The sequence below is a fragment of the Hydractinia symbiolongicarpus genome, chromosome 6 (genome assembly GCF_029227915.1).
Source record: "Hydractinia symbiolongicarpus strain clone_291-10 chromosome 6, HSymV2.1, whole genome shotgun sequence".
Taxonomy (NCBI): Eukaryota; Metazoa; Cnidaria; class Hydrozoa; order Anthoathecata; family Hydractiniidae; genus Hydractinia; species Hydractinia symbiolongicarpus.
This window is the reverse complement of record NC_079880.1, coordinates 11,401,235-11,419,002: the sequence shown is the minus strand read 5'-3', so window position 1 is coordinate 11,419,002 and position 17,768 is coordinate 11,401,235. Positions and strand designations below refer to the sequence as shown.

At 32.7% G+C, this 17,768-nt stretch overlaps 1 protein-coding gene across 1 annotated transcript; it reads right to left on the bottom strand.

The window, feature by feature from the left end:
* Positions 1–508: 508 nt before the first annotated feature.
* LOC130647193 (RNA polymerase II-associated protein 3-like) lies at positions 509–15,789 on the bottom strand. The gene is made up of 10 exons (XM_057452963.1): positions 15,596–15,789; positions 10,755–10,880; positions 9,105–9,239; positions 4,625–4,752; positions 4,170–4,362; positions 2,587–2,679; positions 2,335–2,441; positions 1,837–2,058; positions 1,293–1,387; positions 509–1,009 (listed from the first exon to the last, which is right to left on the bottom strand). The coding sequence occupies exons 1-10, from the start codon at positions 15,740–15,742 to the stop codon at positions 927–929; spliced, it is 1,329 nt and encodes a 442-aa protein (XP_057308946.1). The 5' UTR covers positions 15,743–15,789; the 3' UTR covers positions 509–926.
* Between the last annotated feature and the right edge of the window lie 1,979 nt (positions 15,790–17,768).

Below are 17,768 nucleotides of genomic sequence, written 5' to 3'. Positions count from 1 at the left end.
AGCTTTTGTAGGGAGAAATTGAATTTTGATATCGTCAAAAAAATAGATCACTTGGCTATGCCGCATACAATACCAGATTTTTATTTTATTTTGTAAGCAACCTTGTCTCCGAAGCATCTTCTATCTGTTCTTGACTTGAAACTCACCTTTAGGTAAAAGGTGTACGTAAGAGGTCTGGGAACAGAGTTGATTTCTCTGCACTTTTTGTTATGTACGGAGCTCTGTAAAATTCTTTATTCTTCAAAGATACCATTGTTCGTAAAATATATTATTAGTATATTGGAATTTAATGACAAGAACATCAAAATCAACAAATTTCTGTTGAAAAATAAGAAACTAACACATGTATCATGGCTTTTAAAAACGCCACTGGAGCAAAATAGGTGAACATCATTGGAATGAAATCTTCATATGGCATTAAATACACATGACCAAACACCCCTTAAATAATTCAAATTGACAAGGCTGTTAATTCTAACAAGGGATAAATAATTGTTTTGGCTACAAATAAGAATGATATCATTAGTAACTATGAAAGAATGTCAAAAAATACTACAGAAATGTTCCAAGAATTTAAAATTTCGTAATTGTATCTAATAAATACATCCACGATTTTTTATTCTTTGGACATAAACCAAATAGCCCGCCCAATAAAAGCTAACGTCCCGGAGAATGCCTTTTCTATGTAGCGTCAAGGATATTATTTGTTCACTCATGGAATTCACAAAAAACCATTCGTAACATTCCGAAATAAACAAAGCATTTTTTTTGGATGAAATATCCATTGATGATTTTGATGAGATTCATACAAGAAATAAAATTAGAATCTCTTTTCTGTTTGTGTCATAAAAACATTTGCACCAGAAATAAATCTTGCTGCGTCGCATTTAAATTTAAACCATTCACAGCAGCTGTTCAAGATTTTGTCATATGTGAACACCGTACTTCTTAGCTAAGCCACGAGTTTCTTCCTTGTCTTTCGACAAATGTTGCAGCAGGTTCGTTAGAACTATAACGAAAAATTATTCATCTTCAAATATTCGTACCTTTACACACAAATCAAGTGACAATGGAGTCTCTTTTGCTTGGCATATCCAGGCAACACTAATCTCGCTTTAGCTAACTGATTTTAAAAATTCCGATCACAAGTCTCTGCTTTAAGACTTCGTGATAATCAGGAGTAGGCAAGGCAAATGGACACTTGCCTTGCCTACGTTCTTATTCCTGCTTCATACTAGCATACATCTCTTGCCATTTTAAGTATATGACAGAATAAAGAAGATTTTGCGTACTTTGTTTGTCCTCCCTCGCTAAGAACATGATGGCCATATCGAATCGTTTCACTGTCGCCATGGCTTTCAATTCCTCCTCATAAGGTAACTTGTCTCTAATGGTGAAATACAATGGTGAGGTAGGTATTCCGTACATTGTGCTGACACATATTCAAACATGAACATAGCAACCATCGAAAGTAAACGTTTTTTTATTAGAAACAAGTATATAAAAACATATGGCTTCTAAGGTTAAAAATGTTAGAACATGTGAAGAAAATACAACGCTTTATCAATACCGATCTCTTTTAAACTTTAAAAATGACAAAAGAAAAGTAAATTTGAAGAATTTAAGAACATGTTAAGGCTTCAAATAGAAAAAAGTTAAGAACATTTGAATGCTTATGTTGAGTGTTGTTATAAAAGAAAAAACATGTATACAAAGAAGTGTATCAAGGTTTGTTTGGGGACACCCGACACCACAAAACCCGAACATATTACGTCAATGACATCACAGCAGCAAAATAAAACAAAACAACGACCAGGAAAAACAATTACGTTTTACCTGATGTAACATTGAGATAAAACCTTCAGAAATGACGGCATCAAAATGTCAATGCATTGATGGAATAAACTTTGATAACTCGATACTGGAATCTTTCGCAGATATTGGTATAAACTCTCGCAGTCATTCTTTAGTCTTTTAAATTCGGTTTCAAACATGAAAGAAGAAGTCGGGATGGGCGTATCTTTATTCTCTACTGACACGTGGTTAATACGGGGCACCCTGAGAAGCAATAAGAGAGAAAGGAGAAATTATCACTCCACCGTGGCTTTAAAAAACAACAGAATATAACCCGCTTGACAATAGAAAAAACAACTCAAGAGAGTTAATTTTCGCGAGAACAAATTTTCGCTAAGTAAGCAAATCTTATTATCATAAAAACTTATTTTCGCGCAATTTCGTAAATAGCAAATTTCTTAATATTTTTCGCTGGAAATAATGACAAAAACCCGCGAAGAAATTTGCGAACAATAAAAATTCGCTGTGAAAAATCTTTACCTGTCATTTACTGGTATATCCTCGACTTTCTTATCTCTTGGTTCATTCGATGTTTCCTCTTCCTCCTCTATCCCAACCTCCTGAATATGTATTCGCTTTAACGGTTTCTAAAAGATTACGAAAAGAAAAGTAGGAGGGGGTAGAAGGGAAACTATAGCAAGTAAACCGAAACACATTAACAAAACGTTTAGCGAAAGTATATTTCTGCATCATGCAAAGTAAAAAAGGCGAGGTCAACATCGGCTCACGTACGTTTGACCGTCGAATTTTATTAACTACTTTTGTCGCTGGATCAGATTTTCCATCTTGAGGTTGTTTGGGCGTGTTCTTGGTTTTCACAAGCAACTAAAGAAAAAAAAAGGACAATATATTTTGAATAATTGTCGTGTCTTATTTATTTAACCTGCTTCTTGTATGGACTATCCTACAAGTCTGGCTAAACTACTCCGCAAGTCTGACTAAACTACCCTGAAAATCTGGCTGAACTACCCGCAGATCTGTATAAGATATCCCGAAGCATTTATCGTAATGCAAAAGAAGTATTTAACGTAATACTCAAAGTAGTAGGCAATTAACACACGAAATTGTTTTGTGTCTTCTTCCACCATCTGAAGCCAGAATGCATGCTAAGAATGTTAGGTTGTTATTATTTAACATGTGCATCATTCCTGCTATGAAGAACAAATAAATTTTTTGAGCCATTCTGCGGTCAAAACAAAAAGTTTTTAATTTTAGTTACATTTTGGGCTAAAATAAAGTCGCTCAATATACCAATTTTTTCGTAAGCAAATTTTGGGCAAAGGCTAGACGACATAAAATAGAAACCCTTCTCGATTGGTTTATTTGGAGGGTTCATTGTCAAATTTCGGCTAATTGTGGTGTCTTTTAATTTTATCCTGTCATCACTACGTTTAGCATGACTTTTTCGCTTAGTGCGTCAGTTTCTGTCCAAAAAAATCAATTTATTACGAGGTTACTTTTTTCTATCCTTTTTACTGAACGAGAAAAAAGCTACAACTTTTATCCCAACAAATTACCATTTGTGATATTTTTTTTATTTTAATATTCCTTAGCCGACAATCCAGGGACAGTCATTTTCAGCCGATCATGTGCGCAAAATTTATCCTAGCACCGAGCATGTCCCGAGGTCCCCTATGACGTAAGTCCTGTGGTAAGTTTACAGCGGATTCTGAATTAGATAGTTAAGCACGTTTAAATATAAGCTTTCAAATAATGTTTTAAAGTGTATTTGATACACCAAATGTAGAATTACGTACTCTTCTTAAATCTTCCAAGTGTTAGTTTTACTAAATTTCTATAAACTTTTGGCGTTAATTTTCTAAACGTTTCTTTTCTCAGATCTCTGGTCGCCTGATTAATGATTTTCGACGTGTAAGTGTTTAACACTAAACCCTAACCTCACCTTTTTAAAGAGCGCTAATACTACCTAAACTTTATTACGACGCGCTATTACTTCGTTAAGTCTAATTATGTCAAGTTAATGTCACTTTTATAACGATTAATCACAAAAGCATCTATTAATATCTCTGTTGAAAACTAGCACGTGGCGTGTATCCTGCGCAAATATTAACGCGCTATTTAATCGTGTGCAAACATTAACTTTCTATTTTATCGTGCGCAAATATCAACACGCTATTCATTTGCGCGCCAATATTAACGCGCCATTTATTTGTGCGCAAACATTACCTGGCTATTTTACCGTGCGCAAATATCCTCCACCGCGCAAAACATTAAAGGTCTCCGTCATCGTGCGAAACATGAAAGTGCTTTTCCACCGTGAGCAAACAATAAAGCGCTCCATAACTGTTCCTTACTTTGTTGATCTTTTGAACCTCCGTGATTGCTTGCTTGTTTTTAGGTTCCAATGAAAGCAACTGCTGATAATCTTCTAAAGCATCGAGATATTTTTTCAATTTTTCCCTCGCCGTAGCTCTTCTTGCCAGGGCCTTCGTGTAAGACGGATCGTACGTAAGAGCTGTACTGCAATCTTGCTCGGCAGCTGCGTACCTATACATTTAAAAAATAAGATTAACCGCAACCACTTAACCTTAAACCTCCCGAGTTAAACTGTGTTCGAGTTAAGGGGTTTGGCTAAGCAAAACCGATGAGGAATTAAAAATAGTTATCCCGCATTCGTTTGCATAATCTGTAAATTTATTTCCAACAAGATGAACTTCGAAAATATAAATTTCGCAAGATCCTTTGCCACAACACAATTTAATCTGCGTTACTAGCTTGTAACGCAGATGAAATTCAACCAACCACTTACTTTTCAGTTTTCAGTAGTGCCATTCCTCTGTTTGCATATAATATGGGATTGTTCGGATGAAGAGCGATAGCGTCCGTGTATCGATTAATTGCGGCGTCATATTTGCCCTCCTTGAATAACTGATTACCCTGAAAAGTAAATTTGCAAAATAGTGATGGGTTCGCAATGTCAACTAAAATAGCAACAACGACGACGGTGGCAACAACAACAACAACAAACGATTCAACTGCAATAATAGCAAAACAACAATTACGACGACAACAACGACGACGACGACTACAACGACGACGACGACGACGACGACTGCAATAACGCCCAATTCTAAGAAACGAGAAACTAGCTGAGCCATAAATTGCTCCTCCAATTTCACAAAAAGATTGTCTGGCGGAGCAATATCAATTCATCTCACATAAAAATCGATGTTTTCTTTTTGATTATTTGCAGTTAAAAATAACCAAAATACATGGAAAGATATAAGATAAAATAGATAAAAAAGATTTTGTAATAAAATATGCGATTATAAACTTATTCTATTAAATTCAGGTTGCTAGCCCTAGTTAAAATTATTGTAACCTTGGGCGAGTGATTTATTGGTCGGGTGTTAATTTCTTATTAGTAGGCTTGAATAATGACGACACCGACGTCATGAACGAAACTTTCTTTTTCTGTTGTAACAACAACAGTAAAAGTTATACTCATACATTCGGAAAATACTTCAGAGAAAAATTATTTTTTGCAATGGATAAAGGGGTACTTTCCAAAACTTTGTTTTTAGTTAATTTATTGCAGAAGTATTTTGTTACAGCATCAGAACAACGTGACAAGTTGAAATGACATTGTTATATAATGATTCTAAAAGAAGCTTTTGATTTGTGAAAAAAAAATGTTTATATTCGTGAATTGCGTAAAATTCTACTTTAGCTAGTCAACCCTAATTTCTTTCCTAAAACTGCAGCCGTTTTTTTCATGCTATTTAACTTGTAACTCTGTAGGCTGTTTTTTTTTACATATGGCATCTATATTATAATACCCGTATACGTCTGTCTGTCTGTCTGTCTGTCATGCAAAATGGTAGCTTAGCTGCGCAAGTAGCGAGACGCACGTGATGCGGTACAAAAAGGACGGGAGAACCCGTGGATTTTCCACGGGCTAACGACTAGTATTGAAAAGTAACCCTGCCATATTATTCGCTGATTAAGTTCTTGAGTACAACATACAGTTTTAGCCGATGTTCGGCGGTGTTCGAAAGATTTGTGCAGCGGCAACCATGCTGAAGGTCCTTTTCGACTTTGATTTCATCAGTGAAAAGGTTCGTTGCTACCGAAAAGACCTCATAAATTATATATTGTAATTTTAGAATCTCAATATTTTAAAAAGCAACATCTTAAAAACAAACAGCTTTCAAACAAAACAAAAAGAAAGATAACTTGTGAAACAAAGTTTGTAACACAAGTTTATTATTTATTTACTAGTCGTTAGCCCGTGAAAAAATCCACGGGTTCGCCCGTCCTATTTATAGCGCATTGCGTGCGTCTCGCTACTTGCGCAGCTAAGCTAATATTTTGCGTCACAGACAGACAGACAGACAGACGTATACGGGCATTATAATATAGACTTTTTAAAAACTGTATAAAGTTTTTCTGACCAGCAACATAACAACGGTAATAAAAAAAACCCACATAGAGCAAGAAATGATAAAACCAGTTGATTGATAATTTAAGCAGGACACCCAGTTTTAAATGCTTTGAAAAACAAAAGATTATCAACCAATATAAAATTTAGGAAAATTTTCGAAGAAGTTTTTCCAGCTCAATGTTCTTCCATACGTTTTTGTTATTTTTATCACCTTTTATTTTACTTTCCACTTAGGCCCAACATTTAAAAAAAGACAAAACACACAAAAATATAAACACAACTCCACAAAAGAAAAAGAAAAAGAGACATTGACTCGATATCTCAGTGAAACAAAATTAATAATTTAAAAAAAAGAAAAAATCAAATACGTATTTCATTTTATACTCCACCTGCTGGAAATCGACCACCTGCTTATCAAAAGTCCTTTTCTCAAACCCTATTCCATAAATCTTATTAAAACCATCACATTCTCTAGCCAATACGAAAACACATATATATAGCTTTCTCTTTTCAAACAAATAGCGAATCTCCAGCTATTAACGCGATACAAAAGACTTGAAAAATAAAGAATACAGCAAAACCGTTTTACAGCAGATCTGTATTTCACAACGGTTCAAAAAAAGACATGGCAGAAACGGAACATGGAAAATCTAACAATAACTCACGATAAGTCGACGATAGTCTCACCAATTTCAGATGAGCTGCACAAAGTTTTGGTTGTATCTGATACTATCCTAATTATTCTGTTGTGTTTTGGCATTCTACTTCATATGTATGGCATCTACATCCTTAATTCAGAAAGAAGTCATATCACTAAGAAAATTAGCAACCATAACATCGTACTCATCAACTTAAGCCTTGTGGAGATCACCTTAAACATATGTTACTTGACACAGCTGATTATCATCAAATGGAATAGTCATAAACTGAAACTACTTCCAGTTGTTGAAGCTTTCGGCGATGCTCTGTTCGTTACTCACGGATGTAACACTATATTCATCGCGATCAATCGCTGGCTTGTGTTGAAGATAGGCGTGCGATATCAAAAAACAATCACAAAGATCTCTCTCATTAAAATTTTGTTCGCGATCTGGTGCGTAGGGTTATGTTTCATGTTTCCCTGCCTACTGCTGTCGGATGCAAGCAACTTCTCACACAGTAAACTCTTTCGTGTTTTGTTTCATCTCTGTTTCATCACAACAACAGGTGCTATTTACTTTAAAATTTACCAGCGCATCAAGACGAACAAGAGAGTGTCGAAGACGCTCTACAAACAAAAGCAGTTTCTCGTAATCAGCATGATTATCGTCACTTTCATCGTCTTCTTTTCCTTCGCTGACATCGCCATGCTCATACTACGAATCCATGGAGTTATAACTCGAGCTAACAGGCACTACATCGAACACTTATTCCTAATTGGGACAGCATTTGGAGTCTTATCCGATGCTGTTATCTACATCTTCTTTAAACCGAACGTTCAGCTAGCACCTTGGAAAAAGCTGCTGCACAGTTCGGACAGGAACAACAACAACAACACATCAAACTATGGTGGCTCAGCGTACTACACGTCTCGTCAACTGGGACTGTATCAACCACAAACTAGCTTCACAACTGAAAATAGACTCTCTCCTAAGAGAAGCATTAGAGGAAGACCTGGATGTACATTAGGTTTCACAACCAACTTAAATGAAACACAAACAACGGCAATGTTTGAATCAAAACATTGACCATTAGTTTAGGAATAAATTTGTAAATTTTATTCACCAACATCCAGCGAGCTTTAGTATTTTCTTATTACGATTTTATACCCTCAGTGAGTCACTTATTTCCTATTTGTACTTTTATGAACAAGGGTCCTGTGATAGCGGTCCTAGTGCATTTACGGTACCCATTTTAAATCGAGAAACAGGTTAGAACTAAAAAGTGACAATCTTCACAGGGGGAAATGATGTGAAAATTTAAAGGTCTTAAAAGAGAAAATATGTGGGCTGTCTGCAAAAAAAGTGTATACAAAACAAAACAAAATGAAATGAAATAAAAAATAAAAAACGAGAACAAATTTTGAAATAAAATAATAAATAATTTATTTATTTCAATAAAAATCCTAATTTTATTTCCTTCTTCGATACAGTTAAAAAAAGCCTATCCCCAAATAACAGAACATTATTTTCACACCCCTCCTCTTTTGGACTTCACAGAGTCACAAATTAAATGTTGTGAAATTTAAAAACACACACAAAGAACATATATGCTAATCAAATCCTAGGAGAAATTTTTGAGTGTTTTTCTCACAACAACATCAACAATAACAAAAACAACAAAAACAACAACCAACAGCAAATAATTATCACATTAAAAAAAATATGTACGAACCAAGTTGTTGACTGGTAATGTAATTATGGCTTGATGGGGGACGAAATTTGGACATAATAAAATGCGAAATTTCCATGTTGTTTTTGTGATATAAGAATGTTTTTATTGCATAAAAACATTTATGTAGCTTTGTTTAATAGAATTTTTATGTCACTTTTGGATTCCTCACACCCAAACAAAGTACTAAATCTTATTCAGTTTGGATAAATATTTCTAACTGTTTAAAGAAAATAAGTGTCTTCAACTTATTAAAAATGCCACGTCACTGAAAAATTAATTTGGAGCCTAGTGTTAACATTTCTGTAACCATAGGGAGTTAGCGGCTAAAAACTGGTACCAATGATCGTACCGAAAAATGTGTGAGACCCCACGTGTCAGACGAATTAGATATGATAGTATTATTGCGCCTTTTGAAATTCCCAACATTTTACACGAAATCAAAACATTACTGCAATATAATATTTAATTTTACCTTTTCCTTCTCCATCACCGCTTGTTGCAGTTTCTTCTGTTCTCTGATTTTTTCCATTTCTTCTTCTTCATCATCATCTTCATCATCTTCTTTTTCCACAGTTTCGTCTTCACTTACATCTTTACATGCAGCTTCCTGGTAACATAAACAAACACTAACATACAGACGTGTTATCACAAATCTACTTTTCGCAGAAACACATAATAACTTGACACATTGCCTTTTGTTATACTTGCAAAAAACAAAATAAAAAGATGAAATTTTTCATTCTACTTTACGTATGTCTATGCCTTTTGTTCAAAATGATGCTATTTGTGCATATATTTCCTGTACTTGTTTTTCTTTTCTAACCTTCACTTATCACAAAACGTACAGAAAGCATAAAACACTTGGGCGTTAATGGTTTAGGCAGTCATCAAACATACTATGTGCATGATTAGTTCCTTACTTCACCAAAAATGATTTTAGCAAATGAGTACTACAGGAGTGTTTTATGAATGTTCATACATCATAGGCAATAACAACAATGTTAACAAGAACTACATGAAAAAAAAAAAAGATAAAGTCGTATTAGTAGTGCGATCTGGTGAAAATTAACATGTGATCAGAAATAATACATGGTTCGTTAATTCTTGTATTGTCACAATATTCTAAACTTTTATAAATAATGAAAATTTTCTTAAAGTGGAATTTTATTTCTACAAACACAAACACATTTTTTTGTAAAACCTATTTTACGAATACACAGAAATTTATCTCATTAATGTGCTATACATGACATAAAGGATTAATTTTTTCTGACACATTAAGTAACAATCTTCATGATCAGCAAATAGTAAAAACAAAAATGATTAAGAGTGAGGTATAAAATGGGATGACAGTATAATCACCAAGTGAATTCCTGCTATCTGTTGGGTAAGTTTCAGTCTACGGAATGGTAAGATTTCGGTTGCAGCATTTTTGACTAATTTTAAATAACTCTTTAAAGAAACATATACATGGTCGTTCAGCATATATATTTTTTTATAGTACCTTCTTCGCGTACCTTAAACGGAAGTCATTACAGTGACGTCAATTTGATGTCAATGTTCACATGAACATGTCATTTAAAGAGTTAATTTTAAATAAGTAGTCTAAATTCTATTGTCATTAACAGAGGTGGCAAAATTGTCACAAATCATGATGTTGTTTTTTTAAACATTTTCTTTATTACTAGCCCGTATCAACAGGGACATTGAAGTATTGTTAATAAACCTTGCTCTCACTTAAACAAATGCATAAACAGTTTGCACTGACTTTTTTTAAATCAAACTTAGTCTTGTCTCCTTAGTGTGTGTGACAGAATTGGGTGTACTGCTTTGGGCCTTAATTGCACGCATAAACCAATATCAGGGGGGAAAGGTTCATTTCTTTGTAATCAGAATATCTAGAGAATTAAAAATCACACAATAATCATTTTTTGTGTACAATTTACTGTACACATAGCCCCTTCTTCAGTGACAAAGTTAGTAACTGTACGCAGGGGTTATAATAGCTTCCATTTTACAAGAAACCTTATGCTTTGACACACAATTTAAACTGATATAATTTGCAGCAAAATCAGCCAATTTTGTTAATTCAAGAAACTGCTCATTTATCATACAAACTTACCACATCAAATTTGGACCACGCATCGTAATCGTAGGATTTTATCCTTGTTTTCTTTTCTTTATTATTATTTATATCCTCTTGCATATCAACCTTCTTCTTCTTTAACTTTGTTCGTATTGGAGGTAGCTATAAATATAAAAATCTTAATTCCTAAATGACACCAAATACACAATGTAAAAAATAACTAAATAAAAACTAAAAAGGATAATTTTACTTTTTTACCGCAATCCCTTTTTAATAAAATATTGGCTTGTCATGTAAGAGCATCTAAAATTGATTTTGTGAATTATTTATATCTAAAATCAAGAACTTTTCGTAATGTTCTTGTGAGGATGCACTGGTCATTTATCTGTAACTGTCAAACAATGGTACATTGGTGGGTATTTGTTGATGTCAGCAAAAGTGTTAGCACTGATGATGGGTTTTATCTGGAAAACTACTTCTTCTTTTAATAAATAAGGTATTATTTCAAACAAGTCAATCATGAAAGAGTTAAGTTTTTAATTATCAATTTTTTTTAAATTTTCCCTTTGATCTTTTTAATTGAATACATACTAAGAAATAAAAATAACAACATTAACAAGTGATATATATACAGACATTAGGGGTCGTCTACAAATTTCGTATGATATTTTATACGAATATATACGAATTTAATTGCTTTTAATTCGTATAAAAATCTTATACAATTCGTATAGTGTTAAATAGTTATACAGTTCTTAAAAAATCTAATACAAATTTTATACGATTTTCATACGAATTGTCATACGAATTATATTCTCTTTCATACGAATTGTCATTCGAATTATATTCTCTTTTATACGAATTTTCATACCAATTATATTTCGTTTTTAAACTTTTAAAATGCGATCTACAAAAACATTTCTATCACCGTTTTTCGTTTTTCAACTTTTAACATGCGATCTAAAAAACATTTCTATCGCCGTTTTTCGTTTTAAAACTTTTAAAATGCGATCTAAAAAAACATTTCTATCGCCGTTTTTCATTTTTAAACTTTTACAATGCGATCTAAAAAAATATTTTATTTTGAAACTCATATATGAATTTAATACAATGTCAAACGATTTTTTTTTTTTTAAAACCATATACGCATCTAATTAAAATCTCATATGAATTTTTTGTTAAACTCGTACGAATTTAACTTATACGAATTTAATTTAAAACTTATACGAATTTAATTTAAAACTAATACGAATTTTTTTAAACTCATACGAATTTAATTTAAAACTCGAATTTAATTACTGTATGGCAAAAGAAAATTCGTATAGCATATACGAATTTTTTTGATACGAATTGCTACGAATTTTGTAGATGACCCCTAAGGCCCTGTTGAATTAAATGAAAACTGTGAAGGTTTAAGAAGTCATAAAAAGCAGAAACTTACTTTCAGATCAACAACAACAGAAATATAATTAAAATAAAAATTGGTCAAAAAGATTATGTTGTAGAACTTTTTAATTATTTCTGTTGTCCTGCAAACAAGATTTAACTGAACTTTTTTAGAGTTTATTTTGTGTTGCTTGAAATTGCATCATGGTTTGTTTTGTTATGTTATAGTAATTAATCAATATATAAACACATATAGTGCATTATTGACACCAACATACCAAACAATTTTCATTTTTTGAATTATTGAATTGCAAAATAGTCGTGTACTTGCCAGTACCTAATGCAAAATTTTTGTACAAAATTGAATACTGCCAGTTGCAAACATTGATGAATATGTTACTTTGTTTTAAAACTAGGTTACTCGTAATGGAGACATGAAAATAACGGAGAAAAAATAAGCTATATAATGGATATAAGTTTTATCTCCTAAAAATTATACTTATCTTTTAATGAATACTTATCTTAATCAGGAGGTATATATGCGACGAAAATAAAACAAGGCAAGAACATTATTCCAAAGTAGAGCTTCATGGTAGAACGATTTGTTCGTATTAAAAGTAAATTTTCTTTTGTATTAAGATCCTTAAATCGTTAGCATATAGTTCAGAATTAATGAAATAATTTTTTTTTCTAACTGAAACCCACCATGAAAAACATTAACACAATCGGCGTTTTCAGTCAGTTTTTTTAGGTCTGGTGGTGAAAAGGGTATTAATTTGGTGTGTTCAGATTTCCAGTGAAATTATCTGATGTCTCTTCTAAAGTCACAGAGAAAAGTAAAAAGTTTCAAGGCTTTCGACAAGCATGCTAAAGTGACTAAGTGATACAAATAAAAATATTAACAAAACTGACAGCACTTATTATCACGCTTTGTACATTTATGAGTATACAAGTACCAACTTAAACCAAGCTGGCAAGGTTAACTTGTTCCAAATTTATCATTGTGACATATTCTTGTATTTTAAGGCAACAATTATCAAATTTTCTGTCTTTTTTTAGGCTGAACAAAACACCATAGCATTCTTCCATTATACAAATGAAGAAGGTGCTAATGGCATTCAAAAATCTGGTTACATAAAAAAATCTAGGGGAGCAGTACAAGATGCCGCTTTTAGTGATGGAGTTTATTTTACAGTTCGATCTCTGATAGATTCAAAGCAGGAGATTGCTGAAAATAACTGGGAAGGGCATAAAGAATGTTATGCTACACAGCAAGTCCAGCAGGAGAAAATGAAATACTACATAGCAATTCATTTTTGCATAGATGATCCAAATTTACTTGATGCTTCAAGCACTACTAGAAGCATATGGGTGTACTCAGATGATATTGTTCTTTCCGAATTTGAACATTCAATTAAAAAGTTTGAGGGCTACTTCTACACAAAAGAATTTGTAGAAGCATTTGGTTTCCTAGCATCGAACGTACTGACAATTCAGTAAATATTGAAAAGAATTTGTAAACAAAAATATGTCGTTTCTTTGTGTAATTTTTACATGTGCTTTAAAAATATTCTAAAGAAAAGTTATCTTTTTATCTATGAAAAACATACACACCAGTTGTAAGGTCTAAGGGAAAATTACCTCTGGCACACTGACAATGTGTGCGGTGTTCTAGAACTCTAACTAGGAGTTAATCAGTGAACCAACTTCAGGTTTTCACACCTCTGAAGGTGTTTCGGAGCTCTTCTACAAACATTACACTCAAGGATGTTTTAGAGCACCTCTTGTTTTTAAACGCCTTTATGAAAGATTAAAGTTTTTTTTTGAAGACCCTGGTTTAGGTGCTATACCATTGGGGAAGTTCTATTACTCTTTCAAGAATGTACTATACTTCCATTAAAACTATTATACTAAAGGGTGTTTTTGAACACCTTATTAAAGAGTTTTTTTAACCCCAATATGTCAACACATTAACTTATTACGAAATCTTATTACATAAATGAAACCATTGTATTGCAGTTATTACATAAAGGCTAAATATCTTGTGGACATGGGTATTCATCTCAAATGCAGTCATTTAAAAAATGAAAAGCCTAGTTTTGACATTAAGGCTTACCTCCAGCGAAAAAAACAAGTAAAACTCATGTGAAAGACTTTCAAAAGTTGTCTAGGATTCTTTCTTTTTTAACAAATCTTTATTGATTCTCAAGATAAGTCTTTAAAATTTTGCTAATTGAGTGAAATTATGACATCATTAACACATGTAATTGGTGTTATTGGGTATAATTTTAGAAACTAAATTTTAAAATTTCAAAACAACAAAACAGAATAGCTAATCAACATTTTTAAAAACATAAAATAAGTAAAACATCCCTTATAAGACATTGTCAACAAATATGTATGTGGGTCACGGCTTATCTTTTCTTGACACCGGTCAGCGATAAAATGATACAAATTATATATATTTAATGTTTATAATAAATAAACTATTTATGCACAACTTGATAAATTTTCTACTAGCATGATAAACTAGAATGCTAAAACTGTCGACTCTGAATTACGTTTTATTTAATGTATAGATGTCACATATTTGGCCCGCAAACCCTTAGGACCAAAAGTGACCCTTTGGACAATTTCGGACAGTTTAAAATTTCATCTAAATTATCTGTAATGGCCTCAGAATTCAAAGTAATGTATTTTATTTAATAAACAAATGTTAAGCATACATGCAGGCTCTAAAGGCTGTTTTTTACATATTTCTCTCATTTAACCCTTTGGACAATTTCGAACAGAATAATATTTCATCCACATCATTTTTAATGGCCTTAGAATCCAAAGTAATGTTTTTTATTCAGTTAATAAACAAACTTTAAGCATACGTTGAGGCTCTAAAGACCGTTTTTCACATGGTCTCACATTTGGCCTAAAAATAACCCGCTGGACAATTTGGGACAGTAATAAAATTACGTAATTTTTATTTCACATATTTAACCTAACCTGTGGACCATAAAACATGTTTCTTTAACTTTATTCCACATATATTGTGGAGGACATTCATCTAAATGATAATTTTTAAGTCATTTTAGAAATTTTGACCTAAATTTACCAATTTCGGACAGGTGTCCAAAATATTTTTTCTTTTAATAATATGGACAATATATCGGAGATTATTATTCTTTTTACAGAATATAAATATATTAATTCGTTCATGAGATATCCCGTATTAACTGCGAGGGTAATTCAAATTATTTTTTCGTAACATTTTTGTCCGCTTTGAAACAGCTGTGTCTATGTTGTAGAAGAAGAACTCTTATATTTCTGTATATCATGTTAAATAAATATGTGCAATGTTGCTGCAGAATTTGTGTTCAATTTTTTAAAACTTCCTTCCAAATGGAGTAATTTTATTTGCCTTAAAGATTTTATACAGCTAATAAATGAACTAAATTTTATAACCAATTCTTATTGAGAAAAAAACATTCAATCCTTACCTTCTCTTCCAATCTCCGGGATGTTTTAAGATTTCTGTCCTCGTTCCTAATATCTTCTTCCCATCGATTGAGATCTTTGAGGAAGTCATTTAACTCATCACTATTTTCTCTGATTTGCATTTGGATTGCTGCAGCTTTGGACGCCATGTTTATTGAGTACTTACGTCAAGTCCTTGTGACGGTTTCGTTTTCGTTTTTAAATGACCGCCCACACCTCCCCGCGCCTTGTGCAACCTGGTTTCTAGGGATTGGATAGTGTCGGAAGGGCTATGTGTGATATCATGACCAGACCAGATTACGGAGCCGTTTTTTCAGAATATCACTTGCAAAGAAGAGCCCTAAGGACGAGGTTCTTTCTCTTACTTAAGGTAAATAAGTACCTGAACTTTCTGCCTAATGTGAATGTGGTGAGGATAAGAATCGGATGAAGGGCCCAACCCAACCTTGTCCCCATGACCCCTGATCCAGGTTATTATTCCAATCGAGTGCTATTGTGTCGACCACAGTGTTGTACCAATACGATGTCTCTATTGTCAATTTAAAACGGGGGTGAGGGGGCTTTTTTAGCTTGTTATTATCGACTTATTATTTTTATAATGCGTATTTAAACTATTAACATCAAACGTGTCGCATTTATCATTTACTGTGTCACTGTCTGTGGTACACATTTTTCATATGGTTAGAGTTTTTCTCGCACTGTGATTGACTAATCTACACAAAATATATATATACTTTTATTTTCTACCGAATAACGTGTGCATTTTTAACTTATCTTTGAATTCGACAGTTCAAAAAGCTGATATTTTTCTCTGATTGGCTGAAATAGCGTGCAAAAAGCTGATATTTTTTCCTGATTGGTTAATAACTCGCTCTGTAAAGTTATTGTTTCCTTGAAAATCAAGAATTGTCGGTAAATTTGTTTCATAAGTTTTTCCTCATAAAAAAGATTAATTTTTGTTACGAAACAAAAAAAATATTCACAGTTCAATTTTTCTTAAAGTTTTGAACATTATTAAGAGACTAGTCGTTGCCCGTGGAAAAATCCACGGGTTCGCCCGTCCATTATATTTACCCGTCGCAACAAAGTGGATAAAAATATATCGCATTTGATATTCGTGTTTCCGTAACATCATTTTCTAACTCAGCGGGGGGTCCGCGCAGAGACAGACAGACGACGGCTATTATTATAGAGATATACACAATATAGGACGAATTTATTACTACGAGCGAAGAAGAAATTAAGAATTTCAAAATATAGAACTGCTTGTACTTTAACTCATTTGTATTGAATTAACATGAATATATTACTCTAAAATTTATTTTCATTTTATTTCATTGAGGCGTGACATAAACAAGCTTTGTTTTGTTTTGAAAATGATTACCATTTCGCGCATAAATTATCATGAATTCAAAAAAATTTTATAAATTAAAAGACAAGATCACATATGCAAAAAATTTTTCGCTGTTGAACAATCATCTGGCGAGTATATCGAATTACAATGATTTATGCTCAATTTATATGACAAACAAGTTAGGGCACTTGTTCTCGAAAAATATCGTCATATCTTTTTTAGTTCTCGTATATTTCAGTTGCTTATAGTTTTGTTAAATACATAAACGAGAACACAAAAATCTCAAAATATATTTCCGATTTTTTTTCTCGGCACTGTGCGATAGCTACTACATGCAATAAACGAAGTATAAGAATGATCTAAGAATAATTTCAGCCTAAATATTAAAAAAAATGTGCGATAAATGCGATAGAATGTTTAAATTTTAAATCCGTACCCGTTCTTTCGATTTTTTTAGCAACGAAAACGTCCACCTTCTGCCTAGCAAAGAGTAACCCTAGCAACAAAGAGTAACCCTAGCAACAAAGAGTAACCCTAGCAACAAAGAGTAATCCTAGCAACAAATTTCTTTTTTCAAGTGTTTTTGAGTTATGTATTACAGCAAAATATCAGTAAAAATATATATAACTAACACTACAGCTCTTTAAGATCGTAACTTGTATGTCTAATACTACATATCTACAAAAAATCTAATAAAAAAAACTGTTTGAAATTCACACAAAACCTGTTTATAAGGTACACAAAACCTGCTTATATCATCACAATTTATATGTGATAAGATAGGTAGGGTACGAATGGTCCACCTGATACAACACATACAC